Genomic DNA, 13377 nt, shown 5'->3' with positions numbered 1-13377 from the left:
TTAGTCTATTGCTTTTCAATTTAGCTTCAGGCAATTTCTTATGACAAGAACAAAAGGGGGTGTGTCCTTCACCACAATGTCACAGGAGTGGTTCCTATCCCAGTTGTTAATAGTCTTCCCCTCTGAAACCTCTCAAGCTGGGAGTCTATAGTCAACCTAGTTCTCAGCACTACTGCCTTCCAGATTCCTACTAGAATGGCCTATTGAGCCCTGATTATAACATTCAACCATGCTACTAGCACAAGTCCCAAACTCTTCTATGTTCCTCCAAAAAGCCACATTATCAGGTCTGTGACAGAAATAACGCACTTTTGAGAACCAAATTATGTCTTAGTTACTTATGTACTTTTATAACAAAAAACATGACTAAAGCAATTTATAAAAGAAAGTATACAATTGGCTTGTTGTTTCAGAGGGTTAGGATTCATATGGTATAGCAAAGGAATGATGCCAAGAACAGCTGAGCAAGCCATATTCATCCATGAGCAAGAGGCAGGGAGAGGACATGCAGAGAATAGTCCTCTTAAAGTCCATCCCTAATGACACACCTCCTCTAACAAGACCAGACCTCCTAATCATTCCAAAACAGATCCACCAGCTAGGGATCAAGTTAACAAACATACGAACCTATATGAATGCCATGCCCATCTAAACTTTTACACCAAGAATATAAGGATTAGGTTCTCTGATCATTATCTCTTGACATCTAAAAGATTTTTAATGATGGCAGAAGTAAATACATCATTCACCAAAACACAAAACAGGAAATGAGGGATCTAGTCAAGAGGTCATACTTACTGTTAATCACAGAAATAAGCAGAGTTTTTCATTTTAAGCAGCATAGAAAAATTAAGTGTTTTTTTTTCCTCTTTACAAACTGTTCAAAGGTTTTCTCCTGATTAGCATATGTTTCCTAAATTCCAGAGCTGACATCCAGGCCTAGTACATTACTGTGTCACTATGGATGTGTCTTCACATTTTGAATCCAATGCTGGAGAGACAGTCATAACTTTTAATATCATATTTAACTATCATCTTTTAACAATGCCTACTATGAACACTTAACATCATCTTTTAACAGTAATTCAAATAAGTCCAGAATTCTTTATAGAAAAGAAGAATTTTACTTAGTTAAAGCTTTTCCCTTCAGTTGGTTGGGATTAATTAACTAAAGAAGGCAAGCAATTAAAGGAAAGCTTCAATGACTCCATCGATTCACATTGCTTATAAAATCTGTCACTGAAACATGTTTCCAGAAAAGAATTTGCAGAAAAGTTTATATAAAATATGCATGGAATTATATCCTTACCCCCTTACAGTGCCAGGAAGGGGAGCATCCGGAATTTGTGTGGCCAACACGAATCTTAAATGGAATTCCTATGTCCCCAACTGTGATCTAGAAAAGAATTAACAAAACATGGTTTAGTTATACTTTTTGATACATCTCATGAAAGAGTGTTACATACTGGTAAAGAGATGAATTCATAAAGATATCAAAATAACCACATATACACTAACAACATAATACTGAAGGTACAAAGCCCAAAACAAGGTGCCATAGACTAAATCCAGGGTCTTACTTTTGGTGAGAACATAATGTATCATGCATGCTCATTCCAATGAAAAAGAATTAAGAAAACTGTGTAATGAAACACACAGTCCACTATAGTAAAATGTAGAACTGTGGAGTAAGCAATAGATAAAATAAATAGCAAGGAAACAGAGCACACCAGCTTGGCCTAATTTCTATCCAACATTCATTTAATAACAAATACATAATCTTCTCAAGTATGCATAGAACATTCAAATATTTACTACCATGCATAAATCTCAAGTCCAAGTGAATTAAGAACCTCAACATAAAACTGGATATACTCAATCTAAAAGAAAAGAAAGTGGGAAATAGCCTTGAACACATTGGTGCAGAAGATCAAGGGATCAAATTGGAAAGGAAGAAGTAAAAGTATCTCTATTCACAGATGATATGATAGTATACATAAGGAACACCAAAAATTCTACCAGAGAACTCTTACAACTGATAAACACCTTCAACAGAGTAGCTGGATACAAAATTAAATCAAAGAAATCATTTGTCCTCCTTTATACAAGCAATAAACAGGCTAAGAAGGAAGGTAGGGAGACAATATCTTTCTAGCACCCACAAATAATACCAAATATCTTGGTGTAATTCTAACCAAGCAAGTGAAAGAACTGTTTGACAAGAACTTCAAATCTCTGAAGAAAGAAATTAAGGAAAATATCATAAGATGAAAAGATGTCCCATGCTCATGGATTGGTAGGATTAACAGTGAAAATGGCCATCTTACTAAAAACCATCTACATATTCAATACAATCCTTACCAAAATCTCAACACAATTCTGTACAGATCTTGAAATAATTATTTCAAACTTCATATGGAAAAAAAGTATAGCCAAAACAATCCTTAACAATAAAAGAACGTCTTGATGTATCACTATTCCTAACTTCAAGCAGCAATGCAGAGCAATAGTAATAAAAACTGCATGATACTGGTACGGAAACAGACAGGTTGATCAATGGAATCCAAACAAACACCCAGAAATAAATCATATACTCGTGGACACTTGATTTTTGACAAAGAAGACAAACCATGCAATGGGAAAGGAGCCTTCAGCAAATGGTGTTGGTCTAACTGGTTGTCTACATGTAGAATGCAAATGGATTCATATTTACCACCCAGCATAAAGCTCAAGTTGAAGTGTATTGAGAACCTCAACATAAAACTGGATACACTCAATCTAATAGAAGAGAAAGTGGGAAATAGCCTTGAAAACATTGGTGCAGGAGAGAGTTTTCTGAATAGAATTCCAATGGCTCTAAGATCAACAACTGACCTCATGAAACTGAAAAGCTTCTGTAAGGCAAAGGACACTGTCTATAGGACAAAAATAGCAGTCTACAGATTGCCAGATCTTTTCCAATCCTACATCTGACAGAGGGCTAATATCCAAAATGTATAAAGAACTCAAGAAGTTAGACACCAAGAAACCAAATAATCCAATTTTTAAAATGGGGCTCAGACCTAAAGAATTCTCAGTAGAGGAATCTTGAATAGCCAAGAAGTACTTATGTTCATTGTCCTTAGTCATCAGGGAAATGCAAATCAAGATGACTCTGAGATTCCACCTTACACCCACCAGAATGGCTAAGATCAAAAACTCAAGGACTTGCAGATGCTGGCAAGGGTATGGAACAAAGGGAACATTCCTACATTGCTGATGGGATTGCAAACTTGTACAACCACTCTGGAAATCAATCTGACAGTTCTCAGAAAATGGGAATAGTTCTACAACAAGACACAGCTATACCACTCATGGGCATATACCTAAAAGATGTTACACCATCCCACAAGAACACTTGCTCAACTATGTTCATAGTAGCTTTATTCATAATAGCTAGAAACTGGAAATAACCTAGATGTCCCTCAAATGAAGAATCTATAAAGAAAATGTGGTTAATTTACACTACAGAATACTACTCAGCTATTAAAAACAAGTACATCATGAACTTCACAAGCAAATGGATGGAACAAAAACCTATTATACTGAGTGAGGTAACCCAGACCCATAGGGACATGCATGGTACCCACTCACTTATTAGTGGATATTAGCCACAAAATATAGGACAACCAAACTATAATCAACAGACTCAAAGAAGATAAATAACAAGGAGGGGCCAAGGGAGGATGATTGAATCTTCCTCAGAAGGGGAAATAAAATAGATTTTGGGGGTGGAGGGAGGGAGGGATTTGGGTGAAAGAGGGTGTGGGAATGGGAGGAGAGGAAAGACAGGGGAGAGAAAAGGGAAATCACTGGGGGAAGGGAGACAATCTCTAGGATGTGCCAGAGAGCTGGGATGTGAGAAGGCCTCAGAGCATCTATGAGGGTAACTCTAGCTAACACTCCTAACAGCAGGGAGTATGCATCCTGAAGTGGCCACTTCTTTAGCCAGGTAAGACTTGCAGTGGAGGAATAAGGACAGCAACCTACTGCAAAACATCCATTCCCAAATGTATCCTGCCTACAAGATGTGCAGAGACAAAGAGCAAAGATGGAGGGAATAGCCAAGAGTGACTGCACCAAATTGAGACTGATCCCATGGGCAAGAGTGAATCTATGACACTATTAATAATAATCTATTATGCTTGTACATAAGAGCCTAGCATAACTGTCCTCTGAGAAGCTCCAGGCATCACCCAATGGAAAGAGATGCAGACACCCAGTCAAACATTTGATTGAGCTCTGGGAGTATTATGGAAGAGTTAGGGAAAGAATTGAGGGATCCAAAGAGGATAGGGATTCCACAGTAAGACCAATGGAGTCAAATATCTTGTGCCCTCAGGGGCTCCCAGAGACTGAATCCATAACCAAAGAGCATATAGGGGCTGGACCTATGCCCCTGCACATATGTAGCAGATGAGCAACTTGGTCTTCATTCGAGAATCCCTACAATAGGAGTGAAGCTCTTCCTGAATCTGTTGCCTGCCTGACTGCCTGTGGATTCCATTCCCTAAATGGATCACCTAGACTGTCCTCAGTGGGAGAAGATGCACCTAGTTCTACAGTGGCGTGCGTGCGTGCGTGCGTGTGTGTGTGTGTGTGTTGGGTGAAAGGAGCAACTGAGTGGTTGATACCTAGAGGAGGGTCCCCCCTTCTGAAAGGCGAAGGGAAATGAAGAATGGGAGAAGGTTTTATGTGAGGGAGTACAGGAAGAAGAGTGGTTGTTGATATTAGGATGTAAAGTGAGTAAATAAAATAAATTTTAAAAGAAAAGAAGTGGTTGTCAGGGGTTGGGGAAAGAAGAACAGGAAGTGACTAAATGCTCTGGAAGGAAAGAGTTGAAAAATAATACCATAAATATACCACAAACCACTAAAGAACATGATTTAGAATTTTTCAAATGCTAACATTTGTGTATTGTAAACAACATAAAAAATAAAATATCTATTTTTAAAGCATAAAATATAAAGGAGAAAATGAAGCTTTTCAGAAGAATATTATAAGAGAAGAGTTTATGAGAACAAGTAAAATTATGATCAGAGCTGGAAAGGAAGTGCTAAGCTTAAGGAAGCCAACACCTTTATAAACAAGAAGTAAATGTCACCATGCCAGGAATCGAGCAATAAAGGACAAGAAAATAGAGAGTAAAGGTAACTGGCAAAACTCAGAATGCAAGGGCTGATGAGAAGGGTCAGCATATTAAAGTACTTGCCACAATACCTGATAACTAATGTTCTGTTTCTAGTATACACATGGAAAAAGAGAACCAACCCCTGAGGGTTGTCCTTTGACTAACACATGTGCTCAGGTACATGAATGTACACAGAAACACACACATGCAAACACACACATATGAAAACATAGAAGCACACAAGTGTATACTAAAACACATACAAAATAAGTAAACTTAAAGGTAGAACAACTTTAAAAAGAAAGAAAATATCAGAAGTAGTAAGCCATCAAGACAGAAAGAAATGAGAATAAGAAACCGAAGAATTGCTTTCATAATATAAAAGAGAAAAGTATTTTGCTTTATAAATATGATTAAAAAGTAAACGTGACAAAAAATAGAAAAAGAATACCAAAATTTTCATACTCCTTTCTTTATAATAAATTCTAAATTCATTTCTTCTACATGAGGGACAATGAAAAGTTTCATTTTTCATTTGTCTGCCTTCTAATGCTAGGCATAGGGCCTGCCCACGTGGTTTATATACCCAGTGACTCTCCACAGGAGGAAACTAATGTTTCCTCTGTAAGCAAATATCAGTCGTAAATAACGTTCACGATTATAAGGCTGTAATAAAGATGGACGCTCTTATCCACTTCCCCTCTTAGCACTAGAACCCCATCTGGCTTGGATCAATGTAGGCCAGTACATGCTACCAGTCTCTCTAGGTTCATATACGCATTACTCAGTCCCGTTATGTCTGCAAGATATCATTTGCTTGGTTCCACCCATGCCCTCTCTCATGTATACTTGCATATTTTCTCAATACCCGAGGGAAGGGGTTTAATGAAGACATCCCTTTAAGGAGTATGTGTTCCAAGGTCATGCACTCTCAGAACATTGTCTAGCTGTGGGTCTCTGTAGTCGTCCATCTCCTGCAAAAGAGGCTTCTCTGATGGTGGCTGAGCAAGGTACTGGTCTAAGGGAATATCAGAATGTCACTGGAAGTCATTTTGTTACTATGTTTCTGTACCAGAAATATAGTATTTGTTTTTTTCCTAGGTCTGTGGCATATCAAGACTCAGGATCTGAGCAACCCAGTGTCAGGCAGCCGTTCTATCTTGTACAGTAGGTATTAAATCCAATCAGAATGTGGTTGGTTACTTATACAATGTGTGCGCCATTACTGAGTCAACATGTCATGTAGGCAGGTCATCATCGTAGATAGCAGAATTTGAGGCTGGGTTGATGGTTACCTTTCTCTTCTGTTATCCTGCAGAGTATCTTTCAGTACAGTGAACAGTAGTCACTATGGGTGAAGACTTTCGTAAGAACTGTGTAGATTTCTCCATGTCAGTGAGCTCTATACACATTGTCTTCAGCAACAAGACCTTGTCGTCCATTTGTGGAGAGGGATCAATAGCCTTAACAGTAGCCTGAGCCAACAGGTTCCACTCATGGGACCCTCTTGGCCAAGAATTCAATTAGATGTAAATTGTTCCTGGCACTGGCTATTTCACTTAGTTGTGAAAGATGTACAGTTGAGGTTTGGTCTCGTCCATTATTTGGCAACTACATTTAGATTTCTTTCATATATGTATATATTTTAAGAAGGTTCTACTGTAGTATGTTTCTAAGTAACCCCTCAAATGACCCTTTGTGTGGGTTGTTCCTCCTTATATTCACTCCTTTGCTGACCCTTCCTTTCCTCTCTGTGTTTAATCATACTGTTCCAGTCTACCTTTTGTCTCTTCATAACTACATAGTTTATCTCCCCATCCTTGGGAGATCCTCCCTGCCCCCACCTCTCTTACTTTATGCCTAACCTTTGTAGCTACAGATTTTGTAGTATCTCAAGTAAAATATAACATCTATATATAAGAGAATACACATAGGACTGCAGGGATGGCTCAGTGGTTAAGAGCAGTTTCCATATACATAAAATAATATATACATACTCATATACATAATATAAATAATTTTTAAAAAGAGAGTATGCACATAATATTTGTATTTTGATGAGTCTTGGGATAATTTTTTTCTAGCTCCATCCATTTAGATGTGAATATAATGTTTTCCATTTTATCACCTGAATACTATTCAATTATGTACTGTGTAAATGTATACATTTTCACTATTCATTTGCCTGTTCCATTCATCCATGGACATCTACCCTATTTCGAATTTCTGTATTATGAATAAAACAGCAATGAACATGGATGACTAAGTGTCTCTATAGCAGGAAGTAGAATCCTTTGGGTATATGCCCAAGAGATATATATTTAAGTTATGAGGTAGATCTATTCCCAGATTCATGAGGAACCACCACACTGATTTCCATACTGACTGTACAACTAAGTATATACTCCTAACAGTGCTGAATAAGTGTTCCCCTTCCCCTATATCCTAGCCAGCATAAGCTGTCACTTGTTTTATTGATTTTGGACATTCTTACTAATGTAAGATGAAATCTCAAAGTAGTTTGATTTATGTTTCCCTGATGACTAAATATATTGATCATTTCTTTAAGGGTTTCTGTGTCATTTATACTTCATCTTTTGAGAAATCTCTGCTTAGTTCTGTGGTCTGATCTTTAATGGAATTATTTGTTTTCTTGATTTTTTTAAGCTTGAATATATTTTATATATTATATTATTAACCCTCTATCAGATGTGTTATTCATAATTACCTTTTTATATTCTATAATCTGCTTCTTTGGGCAAATGATAGCATGCTTTTCCATGCTGAAGATTTTCAGTTTCATAAGGTCACATTGGTTAATGGCTGTTCGTAGTGCATACACTAGGAGGGTCCTGTTCAGAAAGTCTTTTCATGTGCCAATGAGTTCATATCTATTCTTTACTTCCTCTTTAATTAGAATATGGATGTCTGATATTGTGTTTAAGTGCTTGATCCATCTAGAGTTGAGTTTTTATATAAGGTGATAAGTATGGAATTATAAGCATTTTTCTGTATGTAGCCATCTAGTTGGATCAGCATTATTTGCTAAAAATGCCATTTTTTTCCAGTATAGTTTTTTTTTCTTTTTTTTTTGGCTTCTTTGCCAATAATATGGGTGTTTGGACTTATGTCTGCATCTTTAATTTGATTCTATTGATCAATGTGAGGGTTTTTTTGTGCTGATGCACCACTGTTTTTATTCCTATGGCTATGTACAACTTGAGATCTGAGATGGTGACACCTCTAGCTGTTCTTTAATTATTCAGGGTTATTTTAGTTATCCAGGGTTTATTTCCATATAAAGCTGAAAATTGTTCTTTCTCCATCATTTCTCTTCTATAATTGAAAGCTGGATTCTCAGTTGGTGAACCCTCTGGAAGAATTAGGAGGTGTATCCTTGTTGGAGACAGTGTATCACTGAAAGGGAACCTTGAGCGTGCAAAAGGCCTCAGCAGGTGCTCTCTGTAAGAACGGGCTGCAGTATTCAATGTATTCTGATATTCTCCCAGTTGCACTATTTTGTACCCTTCTGTTTCTATAAATCTTCTGAACTAACCTCCTTCCCTCCTTCTTCTTCCTTCTTTTCCCGTCTCTTCTCCATCACCCCCCCCCTCTGCTTCCTGTATATTAGATGTAGCTCTCAACTCCTTCTGCAGCACCATGCTTGCCCTACATGCTACCATGCCTCCTGCCATGATCATAGTGGACAAATCCCATAAAACTGTAAGCCAGCTCCTGGGTAAATGCTTCCTTTTATAAAAGTTGCTTTGATTATAGTGTCTCTTCATGTAAATAGCAAAGTAACTAACACAGTATTTTAAAGTATAAATTACACAACTTTTTTATTTGCTTGGGTGGAATTACTACAAGATAATTGGTTTCGGCAGCTACTATAATGGAAAATACTGTAAAAGGTATTGTTTCTTGTTTGGTTGGAATCCGCAGCTTGTCCCCCTCCCCCACATGGTCCAGCAAATTCCATTTTCTTTTTCTCCCTCCAACCTACCCACTAGGAAAACCTCAGAGCAGAAAAGGCACTAAAAACCCAGGCCCACATTCCTGACATTCCTGACTAGTGTCTGAACACCCTTCACCTGTTGTCATAAACCACCCAAGCTCTCCCCCATTCCCCTCAGTATATAAGAGGCTCCCAGGCCACATTCTGCCTACAACTTCTTCCAGTGTCCTCTCCTGAAATCTGTGAATTATTTGTTAAAGAATCCATCCCCAAATAAACCTGCACTTTTTTTTTCTTTTAATTCAGCTGAACTGGTTTATTTCTCTGGCAGTGAAATCATCTTGGTGCTGAACCGGGGAGAAGTTGAGTCCCCAGCGGGTGGTCCTATACTTTCCTAGCTAGATTTCTTTCCTAGTCCATTTATTATTTATATATATGCAAGCTATGATTTTTGTATGTATGAATTTTGTATCCTGTTACTTTACTGTAGAAGTTTCCCTATGGGGTGCTTTTGGGTCAATTGTGTATAAAATCCTATCGTCTACAAATGAAGATACTTTGACTACTTTCTTTCCTATTTGTGTCCCCTTAACCTTCTTCAGTTGTCTAATTACTCTAGATAAGACTTCAAATACTATATTGAATAGGTATGAAATCCTTGCATTGTTCCTGAGTTTAGTGAAAATGCTTTGCGTTTCACTCCATTTAGGATGCTGTTGTCTGTGAACTTACTGACTATTGTTTTTATCATGTTAAGGTATTGAAAGACCCCCAGAGCGGAGCGGGGAGACCCTCACTCCCCGGAGCGGCAGGACACCTGCCTGAGACACCGCCAGAACCTGAAAGAAACAGACCGGATAAACAGTTCTCTGCACCCAAATCCCGTGGGAGGGAGAGCTAAACCTTCAGAGAGGCAGACAAGCCTGGGAAACCAGAAGAGACTGCTCCCTGCACACACATCTCAGACGCCAGAGGAAAAAGCCAAAGACCATCTGGAACCCTGGTGCACTGAAGCTCCCGGAAGGGACAGCACAGGTCTTCCTGGTTGCTGCCGCTGCAGAGAGCCCCTGGGCAGCACCCCACGAGCGAACCTGAGCCTCGGGACCACAGGTAAGACCAAATTTTCTGCTGCAAGAAAGCTGCCTGGTGAACTCAAGACACAGGCCCACAGGAACAGCTGAAGACCTGTAGAGAGGAAAAACTACACGCCCGAAAGCAGAACACACTGTCCCCATAACTGACTGAAAGAGAGGAAAACAGGTCTACAGCACTCCTGACACACAGGCTTATAGGACAGTCTAGCCACTGTCAGAAATAGCAGAACAAAGTAACACTAGAGATAATCTGATGGCGAGAGGCAAGCGCAGGAACCCAAGCAACAGAACCAAGACTACATGCCATCATCGGAGCCCAATTCTCCCACCAAAACAAACATGGAATATCCAAACACACCAGAAAAGCAAGATCTAGTTTCAAAATCATATTTGATCATGATGCTGGAGGACTTCAAGAAAGACATGAACACACTTAGGGAAACACAGGAAAACATTAATAAACAAGTAGAAGCCTACAGAGAGGAATCGCAAAAATCCCTGAAAGAATTCCAGGAAAACACAATCAAACAGTTGAAGGAATTAAAAATGGAAATAGAAGCAATCAAGAAAGAACACATGGAAACAACCCTGGATATAGAAAACCAAAAGAAGAGACAAGGAGCTGTAGATACGAGCTTCACCAACAGAATACAAGAGATGGAAGAGAGAATCTCAGGAGCAGAAGATTCCATAGAAATCATTGACTCAACTGTCAAAGATAATGTAAAGCAGAAAAAGCTACTGGTCCAAAACATACAGGAAATCCAGGACTCAATGAGAAGATCAAACCTAAGGATAATAGGTATAGAAGAGAGTGAAGACTCCCAGCTCGAAGGACCAGTAAATATCTTCAACAAAATCATAGAAGAAAACTTCCCTAACCTAAAAAAAGAGATACCCATAGACATACAAGAAGCCTACAGAACTCCAAATAGATTGGACCAGAAAAGAAACAACCTCCCGTCACATAATTGTCAAAACACCAAACGCACAAAATAAAGAAAGAATATTAAAAGCAGTAAGGGAAAAAGGTCAAGTAACATATAAAGAGAGACCTATCAGAATCACACCAGACTTCTCGCCAGAAACTATGAAGGCCAGAAGATCCTGGACTGATGTCATACAGACCCTAAGAGAACACAAATGCCAGCCAAGGTTACTGTATCCAGCAAAACTCTCAATTAACATTGATGGAGAAACCAAGATATTCCATGACAAAACCAAATTTACACAATATCTTTCTACAAATCCAGCACTACAAAGGATAATAAATGGTAAAGCCCAACATAAGGAGGCAAGCTATACCCTAGAAGAAGCAAGAAACTAATCGTCTTGGCAACAAAACAAAGAGAATGAAAGCACACAAACATAACCTCACATCCAAATATGAATATAAAGGGAAACAATAATCACTATTCCTTAATATCTCTCAATATCAATGGCCTCAACTCCCCAATAAAAAGACATAGATTAACAAACTGGATACGCAACGAGGACCCTGCATTCTGCTGCCTACAGGAAACACACCTCAGAGACAAAGACAGACACTACCTCAGAGTGAAAGGCTGGAAAACAACTTTCCAAGCAAATGGTCAGAAGAAGCAAGCTGGAGTAGCCATTCTAATATCAAATAAAATCAATTTCCAACTAAAAGTCATCAAAAAAGATAAGGAAGGACACTTCATATTCATCAAAGGAAAAATCCACCAAGATGAACTCTCAATCCTAAATATCTATGCCCCAAATACAAGGGCACCTACATACGTAAAAGAAACCTTACTAAAGCTCAAAACACACATTGCACCTCACACAATAATAGTGGGAGATTTCAACACCCCACTCTCATCAATGGACAGATCATGGAAACAGAAATTAAACAGAGATGTAGACAGACTAAGAGAAGTCATGAGCCAAATGGACTTAACGGATATTTATAGAACATTCTATCCTAAAGCAAAAGGATATACCTTCTTCTCAGCTCCTCATGGTACTTTCTCCAAAATTGACCATATAATTGGTCAAAAAACGGGCCTCAACAGGTACAGAAAGATAGAAATAATCCCATGCGTGCTATCGGACGACCACGGCCTAAAACTGGTCTTCAATAACAATAAGGGAAGAATGCCCACATATACGTGGAAATTGAACAATGCTCTACTCAATGATAACCTGGTCAAGGAAGAAAGAAAGAAAGAAATTAAAAACTTTTTAGAATTTAATGAAAATGAAGGTACAACATACCCAAACTTATGGGACACAATGAAAGCTGTGCTAAGAGGAAAACTCATAGCGCTGAGTGCCTGCAGAAAGAAACAGGAAAGAGCATATGTCAGCAGCTTGACAGCACACCTAAAAGCTCTAGAACAAAAAGAAGCAAATACACCCAGGAGGAGTAGAAGGCAGGAAATAATCAAACTCAGAGCTGAAATCAACCAAGTAGAAACAAAAAGGACCATAGAAAGAATCAACAGAACCAAAAGTTGGTTCTTTGAGAAAATCAACAAACTAGATAAACCTTAGCCAGACTAACGAGAGGACACAGAGAGTGCGTCCAAATTAACAAAATCAGAAATGAAAAGGGAGACATAACTACAGATTCGGAGGAAATTCAAAAAATCATCAGATCTTACTATAAAAACCTATATTCAACAAAATTTGAAAATCTTCAGGAAATGGACAATTTCCTAGACAGATACCAGGTATCGTAGTTAAATCAGGAACAGATAAACAAGTTAAACAACCCCATAACTCCTAAGGAAATAGAAGCAGTCATTAAAGGTCTCCCAACCAAAAAGAGCCCAGGTCCAGACGGGTTTAGTGCAGAATTCTATCAAACTTTCATAGAAGACCTCATACCAATATTATCCAAACTATTCCACAAAATTGAAACAGATGGAGCACTACCGAATTCCTTCTACGAAGCCACAATTACTCTTATACCTAAACCACACAAAGACACAACAAAGAAAGAGAACTTCAGACCAATTTCCCTTATGAATATCGACGCAAAAATACTCAATAAAATTCTGGCAAACCGAATTCAAGAGCACATCAAAACAATCATCCACCATGATCAAGTAGGCTTCATCCCAGGCATGCAGGGATGGTTTAATATACGGAAAACCATCAACGTGATCCATTATATAAACAAACTG

The 13377-nt window shown here is 38.3% G+C and overlaps 1 protein-coding gene across 9 annotated transcripts in view; it reads right to left on the bottom strand.

The window, feature by feature from the left end:
* Positions 1-13377, bottom strand: part of Rp1 (RP1, axonemal microtubule associated) — a 462084-nt gene that overhangs the window by 349181 nt on the left and 99526 nt on the right. For all 9 annotated transcript variants that reach the window (XM_063288395.1, XM_063288397.1, XM_063288399.1 and 6 more), the window contains one exon: positions 1310-1396. In XM_063288395.1, the coding sequence (XP_063144465.1) occupies positions 1310-1396 (87 nt within the window). The remainder of the gene's footprint in view (positions 1-1309; positions 1397-13377) is intronic.

This window comes from Rattus norvegicus, chromosome 5 (genome assembly GCF_036323735.1).
Source record: "Rattus norvegicus strain BN/NHsdMcwi chromosome 5, GRCr8, whole genome shotgun sequence".
Lineage (NCBI taxonomy): Eukaryota > Metazoa > Chordata > Mammalia > Rodentia > Muridae > Rattus > Rattus norvegicus.
This window is presented reverse-complemented; position numbering and strand designations above follow the sequence as displayed.